The sequence below is a fragment of the Sinocyclocheilus anshuiensis genome, unplaced genomic scaffold (assembly GCF_001515605.1).
Source record: "Sinocyclocheilus anshuiensis isolate Anshui unplaced genomic scaffold, SAMN03320099.WGS_v1.1 scaffold1455, whole genome shotgun sequence".
Classification (NCBI taxonomy): domain Eukaryota; kingdom Metazoa; phylum Chordata; class Actinopteri; order Cypriniformes; family Cyprinidae; genus Sinocyclocheilus; species Sinocyclocheilus anshuiensis.
In genome coordinates, this window is record NW_015541012.1 from 953,313 (window position 1) to 969,397 (window position 16,085).

Below are 16,085 nucleotides of genomic sequence, written 5' to 3' on the forward strand. Positions count from 1 at the left end.
TGAAATTGAAATATAACACTATAATAATATACTAATATAGCACTTGTAAATTATTGCTCTTTTGATTGCTTCTATTGTCTTCATTGGTTAATCGCTTTGGATAAAAGCGTTTGCTAAATAACAAAATTTAAATATAATGTAAATGTAAATAACAAAACTAATTTTTTATTTTTATTTTAAAAGAAACCCCAAATCAAATAAATAAGTAACACAAATATAATAAATCTCTTCGTATAAACAAACTAAGTCTTTGTCTGTGCTTTTTCCATGTAAAATTAGAGGCAACCACTAGAGCAGATTCACTCTCTTCCAGCAGGTGGTGCTTAAAACGTTTCCTTGGTTACCGCTGTAAACAAAGCAGCGCTGCACTTATGAACTTTAATATGCATTATACAGAGGCAAGATGAAAAGAAAAAATACCATCAAGACAGTAAATTCTCCTCAGACATACATTCATATAAACTCCTACCCCTAACTGAATCGCGATTTGTTTAGCATCTCAACCGATTTGAATCGTCACATATTTAAATAGATTTTCAACTGGCTCGCGGTTAATCATTACATCCCTAACGGCGATATATCGGTTGACCACTACAAATGATCCTTTAGAAATCATTATAATATGATGATTTGCTGCTCAAGAAACTTTACTTAGTATTATCAATGTTGAAAACAGTTCCTGTTTAATTTTTTTGTTGAAACTGTGATTTTCAGAATTTTTTGATGAATAAAATGTTGAAAAGAATAGCATTTATTTGAAATGGAAATCTTTTGTAACATTATAAATGTCTTTACTGTCACATTTGATCAATTTAATGTATCCTTGCCGAATAAAATTATTAATTTCTTTTGAAAAAATCCTACTCACCACAAAACTTTATATCATCTTTTTAAATGTATTTGTGTCTAATGCAGCGTCACGCATCCTCCAGCGATGACCACTCGGACTACAGTGACGAATCAGATTACAGTCCCAGTGAAAAGAGGAAGTACAGGGAATATAGCCCTCAATATCCTCCCACTGTGAGTAAAACATTTTTTTTGGTCAGGTCTTGATTTATTTAAAGTAACTCTCATAACACAAGAACTTCCTAGACCGGCCGGCCAGCCAATCAGATTAGGTTTTAATCCCAGCCTGTATTTTGGTCTGTATTTTTAGTCTCAAGGAGGTTACCCTCCTGCTCCCTCTGGTCATGGAGGTCCCATGCCAAAGAAAGGTGGCTATATGAAGATGGACAAGCAGGGGTATGGTGGCTATGATGACTACGAGGAGGAAATATATGAAGGTGAAGAGGATGAGGGCATGGGTGATGATGACTATGATGAATTCACTAAGGAACTGAACCAATACCGCAAGGCCAAAGAGGTTGGAGGTGGTCCACGTGGCAGAGGTGAATGTTAATTTCAAAGCAATAATTTTGCTTGAATGGTCTTGGCTGAATGTTTGGATGCATATTAATCATCAGGTAGATGTTTGGAGTTTGACCTTTAGTTACAATATCAAGTATGTAAAGTATGACAAGTATCACGTTCAGTGTCTGCATACTTTATTTTCTGACTAAAAGAAGTGTGTCAGCATTTGTGTGATACATCTGCTGACCCTTATTACTGTCACACAGGTGGCAAAAACCGCATGAAGAACCAGAGAGGTCGAGGCAGAGGAATGAGGGGACGTGGTGGAAGAGGAGGAGGCAGAGGGAGAGGACGGGGAAAAATGGGAGGAGAGAATGTTGATGGTGATGGCATGTATGGAGATGAGATGGAGGTGGGTCCTAGGTCACAAGTTATTAACTTTATCAAGTTATTATCAGGACATTTTTTGATTTCCAAGCCTAGAAAAGGATATTACCAAAATCTTAAGAAAACGCCATTGAAATTTCTATTGGGAATATAGCTCTGCTACAAAGTTACTAAAATTGCATTTTGCGAGTGCAATCTCTAAAAGTTATTTTCTAAAAATCATAAATGACTGGAAAAGACATGATTCGTCAGTTATCCCATCTAACCCATACCTGGGATTATCCTGTCGGTCATTATTACTAGGTAAATTATACAAATTAATTCAGTCAGTTTGTCTTTTATTTAACCTTTTTTAATTTTTGGACAGTATGGAGATGATGACTATGACAACATGGGTGACGATGACTATGACGATTACTCAAAAGAACTAAATCAGTACAGGAAATCAAAGGACAGAGGGCGGGGTGAGTTCTGCTTGAATAATAGATGTAGGAAAAAACCTAAATCTCAGATAAGCATCTCCGTAAAGCATTATTTGTTTGAGTGTTTGTCATTTCTAACCTTTTTTTTTTTTTCTTAAGGGGAAAAGGTGGGCGAGGTCGTGGGAGAGGCAAAGGAGGTCGAGGAATGAACCGGGGCAGAGGGAGAAATCGAGGGAGGGGCCGTGGAGGAGACCAAGGTCCCGATGAAGATAACGGCGGAGATATGGACATGGGGGTAAGACAGTTCTTTAGATGATACACTTGGTTCATAATTAATCAACAGAACATAAATTAGCATTTGAATAATTTGTTCTCTGACTGCTTTAGGATGGATCTGGAGGCCCGAGGAGGAATGATCAGGAGAAACATGGGCCGGACAAGAAGGGGAAAGCCATCTGTAAATACTATATTGAGGGCCGCTGTACATGGGTAAGCACAGTAAACTAACTTTGGAAGATGTTACAGATAAAATTGGTTGTAATCTAGATGTTTTTTGTTTTTTGAGACTATTAAAAGAAAGTTTTGTATGTTTAAATCAATTATGTCTGACTAATAAGATGATGCAAAATTACATATGACTTTGTGGACAACATGAGTTATTTCTGTACTAAATGCTGTCAATGTATCTTCAGGGTGACCACTGTAACTTCAGTCATGACATTGAGCTGCCTAAGAAGAAAGAACTCTGCAAGTTCTACATCACTGGCTTCTGTGCACGAGCAGAAAACTGTCCCTACATGCATGATATCCTTTGGTGATTTTGCTTGCTGGTATTCTCATTGGCACTTATTATCTATATAAGGACATTTTAAAGGTACAGATCACAGCACTCTGAATAATTTTTACTTGTTGAAATAACTCCTTGACTCCACTGCACGTGATTTCCCTTGCAAGCTGTTCCATACCACAGGGAACTGTGTGAATGGTGAGGAGTGTATGTTCTCCCATGAGAACCTAACAGAAGATACTCAAGAGCTGCTTGATAAGGTGATCTTCACAGATATTTTAAATTGAGATGTGGTTTTCTCATTGTTGTTTCTGTGCACTTAGAGTAACAATGCTCCTATTTTTCATTGAAGATGCTGGCAGAGGATGCAGAAGCTGGTGCAGAAGATGAGAAAGAGGTTGAGGAACTTAAAAAGCAAGGCATTAACCCTCTTCCAAAACCACCCCCTGGTGTTGGCCTTCTCCCAACTCCACCAAGACCTACCCCAGGGGACTCCTCTGCACCCATGGACTTTGGAATGCCTGGTGCCCCACATGGTAATATCCCTCCAAGTTGTCCAACGGCTCCAGGCCCTGGTGCTGGCCCTGTTCCTGGTCCTGGAGTTGGACCATGCTCAGGCCCCCCTCCTCCCTGCCCAGATGGAGGCACCTTCCAAGGGCCACCAAACCCCAATGGTGGTCCTCCGCCACCTATGGGTCCACCACCTGTTTGTGGAGGAAATGCTGGAAAGAAGATTCCATCCTTGTTTGAGATTGTGGTCAAGCCCACAGGACAACTTGCACAAAAACTGGGTGTCAGGTTAGCTATCTTTTTCTTTGTCAAGTCATCTTGGTTTGCTTACTAGCCACATACAGAATATACTGACACAGATGTATTCTTTACAGAGGACCAGGTCCTGGCAATGCTGCTGCAGGTGTTGCAGGACCTCAGGGACCTCCTGCAGGTCCCCCAGGTGCACCTCCACCTCGCTTTCCTGGGGCCCCACCACCAGGACACATGGGTCCAGGCGGTCCTCATGATATGCCTCCGATGGGCCCATCTAACATGAACCAAGGCCCTCCATCAATAGGCACAGGACCGCCAATGATGCAGAACTTTGGCCAGGGAGATGGACCACCAAACCCAGGCATGATGCCTCCAGGTGGTGGAACATCTGGTAGCAACTTCTATGATAACTTCTACCAGCAGCAGCAAGCCATGTCGATAGATGGAGGTTGAAGAGATGGTGAGTTCATGTTGTATTTTAACTTATTTTCTAGGGCTGGGCAAAAAAATTGATTTTTTGATTAATCGTTTTTTTTAAATGACGTCGATTCGATACCGATTCTCAAAAGCCGCGAATCGATCTTTTCCGGGATTTATTTCAGCACACATTTAAAACAAGACCTGATTAACGTGAATCTTATCATTAGTCTTCTCCACTAGATTAGACTAACTAGACTAACCTTGCGCGATGTTTCAACAGAAAGCCTGTCATTCATTCAGCGCTTATCACGGCCATACGCGTGATTCGCAATGCTCAGGTGAAATGCTATAGTAATACTATAAATCTGCAGAAGCATTTGATATCACGCATAAGGCGCCATGATTTCCGCAATGAATGAATGGCGGTCCTGGCGGATGGCTGTTTTGTTTACACATACTAAAGCGCGGATGACTCTCGCGGTGTTTTCAGCTTCTGCCATCTCACTTATATGATGATATGAACACGAATGTCATCTCCAGCTGCTCTGAGAGTCACTTCATTAGCATTTTACCGTTTCATTTGAGAAAACTACTGTCATATCACATACACAGCAGCTGGAAGTTCTTCACGGCAACCCGTCAAAATAAAAGTTTAGTTTAACGTTTTACTGTCAGAATATATTACTATTTAGCAGTCTTAAGAATCAATGCTACTACTGCTAATAAATATTAATAAATCTTTATTTTTAAAAGAATAATCACATCTGTTTTCTTTTTAATTTTAACAGTAAACCTCTGTTGTGCAGCACTTTGTTTGCCAAAAAATAAAAGGGTTTAATTTTCATTTGATTAGGATAAATTAAATTAATGTTTTATGCCTTCATCTGATTACCAGAAAAATTAAGAACATTTTATAGGGCCCTATTATTGTTTAAAAAAGGACCCATACATTAACTACACAGAGCCGTTGTTCACTGACGAGTTGCGCAAAACCACGTTCATATGCGCGCGATTTTTTGCGCAGCTCGTCAGTGAACAACGGCTCTGTGTAGTTAATGCTGCTCAATGTGAAAGCATGCACGTGATGGAGATTTACCGCTGATTACAGAACCGGCTTTACTGATAAAATGCGCGTTAAATATCGCATGCGATTTATCGTGCAGCCCTAGTTTAAAATACAGGCATGTGGCTTAATTTCTTTTTATTAATTCACCATTTGTAAACTGATGTTTACTATTCATTTTTTTAGAAATATCAATAGCATTTGTATTAAAACTATATTCACTGAATGTAATCAAAAAATCGAGAATCGAATCGGGACATCTGAATCGATACCCAGCCCGATTCTTTTCTGTAAATTCAGAGCAAAGCACAGTTGCATGTAAGCATCATTTAGAAGTTTTTATCCAAATGGACTTTTATCAGTTCTTGCATTACCTGAGAGTGGGACTCATGTCTTTGTTGTTGCTTGCACTATGCTCTACCATTTGAACTAATGTGAGCTGCTGCTTTATTTTCCTACTCTGTTCTACCTCTGAGACATGAGATTAGTATTCAGCTTCATTCTTCGCCTCCCGGTACAGGTGACAACTTTCAAGGTGTGGGTGGTGGAAACTTCAATGATCAGTCATCTGGGAAACAGAACTCTGGAAGCATAGAGGGTGCAGCTAATGTAGGCCCTTCTAATCAGCCTGGGATAGCAGTGCCAGATTTCCTGCCCCCAGCGCAGCGTGTGCTGTTTATGAGACTCCAGCAGAAACAACAGGATGATGAGGAGAGAGCCAGGAGGCTGGCTGAAGGAGGAGGAACTGAGAGGGAGAATGAAGGTACTGATGCAAAACATTGCCTGTGCTTGCACCATTTAATACAATATCATATGACATAAATTTTCTGCAGAAACATGCATAGCTTTTATACAAGAATGTTACATTTTTACCAAAGTCTTGTAAAGTACTTTGGTAAAAATTGAACATTCTTGTATAAAAGCTATGCCTTTTTTTAGATTTACATAACATTTGTGTCAAACAAATAGCTGAGGTTTTCAAAGCGCTAACTTCAAATGTATATGTTGCCAAGGCTATTTCTGGGAAAGAAACATCTCAAGGGCTCTGCTCAAAGCTTGACCCTGCCCAAGACCTCATAATACTGTAAACATTCTCTGGCCTGGGGCTGTGCAATCTTGCCACAAAAAAAATCTTGTCCCTCCACTAGATGGTGCTTTCTTGCACCGAGTGAAACTTACAGAGGCTGTTTCAGATGATATTACCAGTAAAAGAAAATCACATTGATCTCTGAATCTCTGCACTTCCATTTACTTGCAGGAGATTCAGCAAACTGGTATTCCAGTGACGATGAGGACGGTGGTGGCAGTGTCACTTCCATTCTCAAAACCTTGCGGCAACAAACCCAGACCCAAGGCCCTGCCAAGCCGGATGGAGCTCCTAGTGACCCTCGTCTACAAAAGTCTCAGCCTGCACAGGCACCCAGCCGACCAGCAGACCCCCGACTGGCACGAGACCCACGTCTATCCCGCAACACAGACTCCTCTCAGGCACCTGAAGCCAGTGCTTCATCCTCTCTATCTCCTACCCCTTCAGACCCCCGTCTTGCCCGGCATGCAGCCACCCATGCCCCTAAACCAGAGCCCCCATTTGTGTACAAACCCCCGCCGTTGACCGCCCCAGCCAGTAATGAGGAAGAGGAGGGTGAGAGAATGCTGAGGGACAAGCCCGTGCCCATTCCCCTTGACCCTTTAATGGGTATGGCTTTGCGTGATCCCCGCTCCCAACTACAGCAGTTCAGCCACATCAAAAAGGATGTAGTACTGAGCAAGCCTTCATTTTCTAAGGCAGTGCTGTGGAGTCCTGAAGACCTCATCCCTATTCCCATTCCTAAACAAGACTTGCTCCCTTTGCCCCCTGGCATCCCTCCAGTTACCGCCATGGATCCTCGTCTGTCCCGCACACAGCCCCAGCACCACTCCGTTTCTCTCCCTCCTACTGTTCCTTCTGCTGAGCAGTCGAATCAATCCTCCTCTTCCCTTCCAGACTTTGAGCTGCTCTCCCGCATCCTCAAAACTGTCAACGCCACTTCATCCAGCCCTTCTCAAGGCACTTCCACAGGAATCTCATCACCTCCGTCCGTCTCGGCCGAGAAGTCCGTTGACCCTCGCGTGACACGAAAAGCCCCTGCCGACCCCCGACTCCAGCCACAAAAATCTGCTCTTAAGTCCACTTTGGAGGCATCTGCTCCTCAAGGATCTCCCCCAGCTGTCTCCTTATCTCCACCTTCCTCCAGCCCCACCATTGCACCGTACGACCCACGGCTGCTATCAGCAGGAGGGTCAGTTCGAGGTGTGGGTGCTGGCGGTGTAGGTAGCGGCGGCGGCAGCAGTAGCGTGCTGAGCGGCATCAGTCTGTACGACCCTCGGACTCAGGGCTCAGACAAGGCCGAGGGTTCAGGGCCCCCTAGAAACACTAGTCCTCCCCCTGAGCCCAAGTCAAGTGAAAGTACAGCGACTACATCTAAACCCAAGTCTAAAGAGCCCCTGTTTGTGCGCAAGTCTGCACTGGACCAGCTGGAACCAGAGAAGAGCTCGGCGGAGCAGACTACGGATCGCTACAACAGCTACAACCGCCCTCGACCCAAACCTTCACCTTCGCCCAATGCAGGGACTGCTGCAGGGGCCCCTGTTACAGGCAGTCCATCTGCAGCTGGTCAGGGCCCAGCTGGTTCTGCAGAGCAGCCTGCAGGAGTCCACAACCTTCCTGTATCCACATTGTTCACCATGGTAAAGCAGGTCAACAAACCTAGCGGCACTGGTAGCCCGTTTGGTGGCAATAGCCCCGCGCAGCCTGACGTGGCAGAACAGGACAATGCCTCTCTAAAAGACGTTTTTAAAGGCTTTGACCCCACGGCGTCACCGTTTTGCCAGTGAACTCTACTGTGTCGTTGTGAGCCGCTTAAGGACTTTTAGATGTGCGGCTTCACAGATACCCAATATATAAAGATATTCACCCTTGCCAGGTTACACACCGCAGTATTCACATATAGATTTCTATTGGACGGTTGGGATTGGGAGGGATTATATCTGTACTAGTGAGAGAAAGATAAAAAGTAAATGTCTATTTTAAAACCAAATGAGAAACGTTTAAATAAAATGTTCATTTTAAGGACCTCTATCGGTGTGTACATCAAGAAACACTGAATTACATTAATTTCGGCATTACGAAAGACCAACATTTTCATCAGCCTATACCAAACAGGTTCATTGGATTATGACCCATTACCCCCACCATATCATCCTGCTTGAGTTTGCCGGCTGACTTTTTCGTTCCACTTGGCTTTAGGGAGACTTCATTTACTGCCACTCCCTTTGCCTTCTGCGGTGGAGCTGAACTAGTCCATGTTGTTCACCGGCACATTTCATTTGCTTTCCACCAGTGATTTAGATCCTTTTAAGAAGTTTTAGCTCGGTTTCCTCTCTGCTTAGACTAGTTAGCTCATTTTTCATGTCTGTATGGATGCCCCTTATATTCCTATTGCTTTAAATTCGTGTTTAGTCTGTTGAGGCCACTCCGGAGATGAGACCTACCGTTGTACGTGTTTGTGTCACATGTGAGATGATTTTAATTTATTTTTTATACTTAAGCGGTCTGCTCTTTTTTTTTTTTTCTTTGTAACGTGGCTGTCAGATTGAACCATTTTATGAATGTATATATATATATATATACACACACATATACATGTGTATAGTACATATTCTTCCCATCTGGTTTGTAAATTAACTTGAATTGTACAACAGCTAATGTTGATGGAAAATATATCATGTCATTCTTTTGTTTTCTCATGGCTCTCTCACTCTTTCCCTGAAACAGGTGGTATGTCTCAATGACTGCTCTGAATTATCTTGGGTTTTTTGTTTTTTGGGTTGCCTCAGCAAAATGATGGCTTTGTAAATTGAAAAGTGTCCATATTTGACAAAAGGTAACATTTTGTAACCATTCATTGTAGGTGAAGTTGTGAAGTATTTAATAAAGGCAATACCAGATTGAAAACGAGCAGGACCTCAAACAATGGGTGAATCAGTGGTGTTGGTTGTATCATGATTCTTTTGTCCATCTGTGCGAGCATGATACGAGTCATTTCCTCTAGATTCCAGGTCTACCACATTCCTTACTCTTTACTGTTGGTATGCTTTTACAAAGGTATGGCAAGAGGGATGAAGATTGTGTCATTTACTCATCCTCATGCTGTTCCAAACCTGAATGAATTTATTTCTTCTGAAGAACAAAAGAACAACATTGGTAACCAAACAGTTTTGGTGGCCTTTGACCTCCATTGAATGGAGAAGGAAAATTCTCAAAATATCTTCTTTGCATATCTTAATTTTTGGCTGAACTATCGTTGGAAGTGCAATGTAGGTTACCTTTTTGGCACTTCACTCATCCTCAATGTCAACTGAGGAGAAATCTCGTTAACACTTTCTATGAAGCCCGTATTTATAATACATTATAAGGGTATTCTTAAGGCATTATAATGAATGCATAATGCATTATAAAAAAACTTATATCAACTCATGAATAATCATAACAGTTATAATACATCATAATACGTACGTATTTGTGGTTATACGTTTAAGAGTATGATTATTTATAACACACAATGAACACCATATTAAATCTACTTCATTTACAGTATAATGGACTGCACAGTATCTTACTACAGCTTGTGAGTGGTTAGATGTCGAGTGTTATTTGAGTGTTTCCTGAGGTGCTAATATGAATTAATTGATGTGAGCTTTATACTCAAACTGAAAAAAATGCAATGTTTTATATGGTTACATTTTATTTTGATGGTCACCTTAATCAATCGACTATACGCAACTTTGCAACTACATGCCAACTAACTCTCATTAGAGTATTAGTATGCTCAAGAATGGTAGAATCTAGTATGGTGGAATAAGTTGATGTACTTGCAAATACACTTAATAGTCAGTTTATCTGTTGGTTGACCATCAAATTAAAGTGTTAGCAACTATTTACAGTAGCAGACATACTAATACTCTAATGACCGCTAGTTGATATGTAGTTGCAGAGTCACTTATCAACAGCTGTTTAAAGGGTACCATCAAAATAATCAAACTGATATTACAATAAAAATAGTTAAAAGCAAATGTGTCATATTACACATTCATCTGATCTGATATCTGATCTTATGGCTGTTTGAGAGAATTTATTATTATTATTATTATTACTACTTATAAGTGGTCTTTGACCGCTTTAAGTAGCATAAGAAAAATGGCAAGATATGAGACTTATAATACATTATAACTATGAGAAATATAATCCATTGTAAAAGTGGATGCAACGTGTCCATTGTGTTATAAATCATCATACTCTTAAAAGCTATAACCACAAATAAGTAAATATTATAATATATTAAAACTGTTCTTATGAATATTCATGAGATGATACAACATATTATAAGGTTTTTTTATAATGCATTATGCATTCATTATAATGCCTTAAGAATACCCTTATAATGTATTATAAATACGGGCTTCATAGAAAGTGTCACCGAAATCTCAGTCAAGCTAAAATTGTGTCCATTTATCACAGTGCTCAACAGTGTCATTTGCTGTTAGGTTGAACTCCCTAAAATGAGAAACCACAGAAAAAGATCCTATTTGACTTTGTTTTACATTTAGTCCATTGTAAACACGTTTCTATACAGGGTACCGCCACACCCTGCAGTTTTTTAACTGAAGTGGCAAGAGTGCTGATTTTCTTTGGCAGGGGAAACTGGCTTTTATTAAATGGAGGCTAAATTTGTTTAATGTTCTTACAAAGTAGCTTATTTTAGCCCAGATCCTTTGTTTTAAACTGTATGCAAATATTTTCTCAGAATAAAACTACAGCTGCCTGTCACGGATATGTACCATCAACACTAATTGAAAATAGAATAGTTGAAACTTCATAAGAATGATGCATTGGCATATTTTTTGTCACAAATCCTTTCAAGGCAACAACTAAATTTTAAGGATTGAGTAAATACAGTGTTTAAAAAAAGATGATAACTTTTTAAAATAAAAAGTGTCATTTCATTCACAGCTAATACAACCTTATACAATTATTCTTTGTGTATTTATGTGGAAAACAAAATGTCAGAGACTACTACTAATAAAAACATTTTACCATCAGCCTATTTTTAGTTTTACTTTAACTGGAACCCCTGCTCTCAATCTAGAACTGTTTAGGAGATTAAGTCAACCTCATGCCGAATTTCTACAGCCATATCATGTTTGTGATTCCCATGTGGACACAACTGCAACCTCTTTGGTCACCTCCACCCTATTTCCTGCCCTCTTTGAGGAATTCCACCCAGCCTCATTTTTCTTGGGAAGACAGATCTGAGCCAGGCACTGGAGCGGGAGCGAGATGTCTGCTTAAGAGACCTCAAAAACAAAACTGGCTTCCTTTGGAAAAAACAGACAGGGAAATTAATTGACTCAATGAGTGGAGCCTTCCTTTTCACTCTAAACACTTTCTTCCTATTCCACTGGTTTGGATAAAGGGGAAATAACATATAAAAATAGATTATGTAAAATATTTCTCTGGTTGTTACAAAAATAGCCTGGAATATTCAAAGTCCTTTGCTTTAAAGTTTGAAATCCAAAAACACCACAATTACAAAATGCAGTTTATCTGTGGTCATTTCATTTTTTTTTTTTTTTTTTTACCAAGCCATGTAAATGTACAATTAAACTTCACAAAAATTGTGGTACTGTATTAATCTGTAAAAGAAAAAAACATTTTGGTTTGGTTGATTTAATGTGAAGTCCTTTAAGCAAGTAAAATGTACTAAAATACTAATATTTAAAATTTCAAACAAAGGTTAAAAGTTAAAAAATATTATTTTCATATAATAAATAGCCTTTTTAATAAAGTTACTCCATTGAATCTCAACCTTTTTTTTTTTTTTTGACCCAGAAACATTCATGATGGTTTAAAAGTCCATTAAAAGGGTCCACTGTGTTGAATAGTGTTCTTGTCATGTGACATACTGTATATGGCTGTGGATATGCATTGATTTTTGAACGGGTGGGCAAAAGGTTTGTAAATATTCATGTTTCACTGCTTTTTTTTAAAGACATTTTTTTTTATTATTATGGCCAGCTACTTGTGCCAATATTTATTATCATTATTATTATTCTCTTTTTTTTTTTCAGACAGTTACACCATCTAGCAATTTTTATTATACCCCCCACATGTAAAAGTTATTTTTTATTCAGAAATCATATCCAAGTCATTGTCTATATGAATTTAATTTGTAATGCATTTTGAATAGCATAAAATCATACATTGTATGCTAAGTAAACAAATTTCAATTGCAACTCAACATGCATTACAGTATGTGTGTCTTTGTGTGAAAGAGCTGCTTAATGATAATTACTGCAGTCAATTCAAAGTCTACTGAGTTCCCACAGCAGCCCCTCGGCCCTCTGGGAACTATCTGCACTAAATGGGTCATATGGTCTGTTTATTTCTTTTCCTGCTGAGCTGTCTTTCCCCAAGTCTGCTCTCATTAAATAGCTGTAGTAAATCACACCGATTTTCTGACATGTCAATGAAACTGAAGTAAGCTATTTCAGACTGGGCTAAAGATAAATATATCAATATTTTATTCGTCACAATATTTGTTCTATTTCAGTCCTTTGTATTGTTTTTGTTATCTTCTATACTGCCCACATTGGCAGCAATGTGTCCTTGTGGGGAGCAGAGACTAAATAGACCATGAATGGAAACCTAGTCAAGTTAAGTCAAGTCACCTTTTTTTATATAGCGCTTTATACAATACAGATTGTGTCAAAGCAGCTTTGTACTGTTAAACAGAAAAAACAATGTGTGCTGATAATGCAAAAGGACATTCAGTTAAAGTCAGTTCATTGTTGATTCAGTGATGTCTTCATCCAGCTCAGTTCAGTTCTCTTCAAATAGTGTCTGTGCAATCAAGTCAACAATATTGCCAGAAATTGGCTCCTCAACTAAGCAAGCCAAAGGCAACAGTGGCAAGGAACCAAAACTCAATCGGTGACAGAAATGGAGAGAGAAAAAACCTTTGGAGAAACCAGGCTCAGTTGGGGGGTCTGTTCTCCTGTGGCCTAGTGTCTAAACTAGTGTAGCTACAACTGTTTAAATTCTGTCCATTTATGTTTATGGCATGCAGGATTTAACAACATCCTTCCACCTTCTGAACTCCAGTTACTCCAATCTGTCTGTCAATAATTAATAGGCTTAATCAAGCATACACTCTAAAAAATGCTGGGTTAAATACAATCCAGTGCTGGGTAAAATAGGGACAAACCCAGTAATTGGGTTGTTTTGACCCAGCGGTTGGGTTACTACCCAGAAGGTTGGGTTAAACATTTAACCCAACCACTGGGTCAAAACAACCCAATTGCTGGGTTTGTCCCTATGCAGCACTGGGTTGTATTTAACCCAGCATTTTTTAGAGTGTGTCATGTTATTTATTCTACAGATAGATTAAAATAAGAATGTCCAATAAAAGTGTCCAAAATATGCCACACAACAGTAAAAGTCACAATTGTCTGAGTCCAGTGTGATTTCAAAGTGGAATTACAGCTCTTTTTCCATCTCAGCTTAGTGTGTCATCCTCCCAGAATGCCTTCTGACAGGCCTGTGCTCTGAACACTGTGAAAACACTCTAATGCACTAATGCAAACCACATGTCATATCCCGAAATTCCCAGAATTCCTGCTAGTAAGGTCACTAGCTAGCCAATTGTCCTGCAAAATTGGTCTCTCGTTCAGCATTCCCCATTTACTGCCCATTCATACAATATACACAGTAACATCTTTGATGGATTGATGACTTGAGAGGGCTCCGCAGAAGGGGGTGCTGCTTGACCCAAGGGTTCATTCTGGCCCTTTGCGTCAGAGCTGACCAGCAACTGAACCCTCCAGTGCTAAACCACTGATTAATTCAACAAGAACAGACATTAGATCTTCCAAGAAATGATATGTAGAGGAGGATGGTCTTAATCCTCAGATGGTTTCTGCAGTAATCTGTGAATTGGGTGTTGTAACGAATATATGTGACCTTATTGAAGAATCCCAAGTTGCACAAAATGCCACAGAAGTATTTATGCCATTATAGTTTTGTCTGTCAGTTGAGTAAGGGAAATTTCTAGGTCACTGAATCATAGTCTAAAGAACTTTTTCACACAGATAATGATGAGACATTATGGAATAGTATTCAGTCAAGTGGGTCATCACTATGATACATCAAGTGAAATCATGTTGAAATTTACAGGAAAAGCTTGGAAGGCTTAATCCAACACACTGAATACTGAACCTAAAAAATGGGTTACTGCGGTGTGTTGATTGTGTGTTAAAGTTATAAATGTCAGGTCTGTGAATTTTGGAAGTCTGATAATAATTCCAGAGGCAGTTGTTGATTTTAACATTAACTAGAGCTTAAACCCACAGAGCCATAAAACAGAGACCTGTTTTACAGGATGGTTTGAAAGGGCCTTGTATGCATATTTGTAGTCTAAGATCAACCTGGCTCATAGTCCTAGTGACTGTCAAACAAATGTTTCTAATTTGGAGAAAATTTGTTTAATAAAAGTAGGTTCTTTTTGCTGTTTTCAACATTTTTATAGGTGCTCACATCTGCATTTTTAATCTTCAAGTGTACTGATGATCTGGCTGGTTGTCACACAGAGACTCATCACTGTTTAAAAGTTAACAACACGTCACATTCATTCATCTGCTTCTTTGGAAAGATGATACACAATTATGCCATTTAATTAAACTTTCAAAACTATTATCAGCAACATTAAATAATAACACATTTAACTTAAAAATACATAAAACCAGTTATAGCCACAAAGTAATTTTTTTTTTGCAAAACATTTTTACATTTAATTAAACTTACAATAATAAATCTTTGATAAACATTTAATTGAACTTACAATAATAAGTATTTGATAAACATTTAATGCGTATGTACATGTATATTATTTGTTAGACTGCTTATTATTGAAAATGATTTGTGGTAGTTTTTTTTGCTACCAGTAAAGGGATATTACAACATTGTTTCTGTGCTTATGCAACCTGTCTTGCTTTGTTTTTAGACTATTTATGAGACAAACCTACACCAGGGTAGGACTTGTCTATCCCATGAGTCAATGCAGCATCAGCATTGGAAAAGACATTGCTAAGCACTTGCTGTGTTGATCTGAAGGTAGAGGAATTGTTCACCACTAAATGAAAATTCTGTCATCATTTAGTCATTGTTATGTCATTCCAAATCTATCCAACTTTGGTTCTACCAAGGGAGAAATTTACCAGAATGTTTGAGCTGATCTCTTCCATACAATGGAAGGGGATGGGGACTGGGGCTGTCAAGCTTAAAAAAGGACAACAAAACACCATAAAAAATATAATAAAAACCGTCTACTACATGTACACTGTATTCAAAGTCCCTTGTGTAAGGAACAGACTGAAATTGTTGACTAAAGCTTGTGCTTGACATTCCTGCTCACCATTTACTTTCATTCATGGAAAAGAGCACAGGTTGGAAATTATACTTTAAATAATGTATTTTGTGTTCAACAGATGACAAAAAGTCATAAGAGTTTCAAAGATATAAGATGAGCACATGATTAAAACATTTAAATCGGTCATATGATGTTGCAAAAAAAAAACATTATTTTGTGTATTTGGTGTAATGAAATGTGTTTATGCGGTTTAAGGTTAAAAAAACACATTATTTTCCAAATACTGTACATTATTGTTTCTCCTCTATGCCCCGCCTTTCTGAAACGCGTTGATTTTTACAAAGCTTATCGGTCTGAAAAGTGAGGTCTGATTGGCCAGCTATCCAGTGCGTTGTGATTGGCTGAATGCTTCAAGCGTGTGACGG

The 16,085-nt window shown here is 39.1% G+C and overlaps 1 protein-coding gene across 1 annotated transcript in view; it reads left to right on the plus strand.

Annotated features, from left to right (window-relative positions):
* Positions 1-9,195, plus strand: part of LOC107690443 (zinc finger CCCH domain-containing protein 4-like) — an 18,612-nt gene extending 9,417 nt beyond the window's left edge. The window contains 12 exon segments of the mRNA XM_016488788.1: positions 916-1,023; positions 1,160-1,391; positions 1,620-1,765; positions 2,108-2,208; positions 2,322-2,457; positions 2,550-2,651; positions 2,855-2,966; positions 3,100-3,209; positions 3,302-3,747; positions 3,834-4,174; positions 5,718-5,960; positions 6,456-9,195. Coding sequence (XP_016344274.1) covers positions 916-1,023; positions 1,160-1,391; positions 1,620-1,765; positions 2,108-2,208; positions 2,322-2,457; positions 2,550-2,651; positions 2,855-2,966; positions 3,100-3,209; positions 3,302-3,747; positions 3,834-4,174; positions 5,718-5,960; positions 6,456-8,071 — 3,693 coding nt within the window. The 3' untranslated portion in view covers positions 8,072-9,195.
* Positions 9,196-16,085: the final 6,890 nt, after the last annotated feature.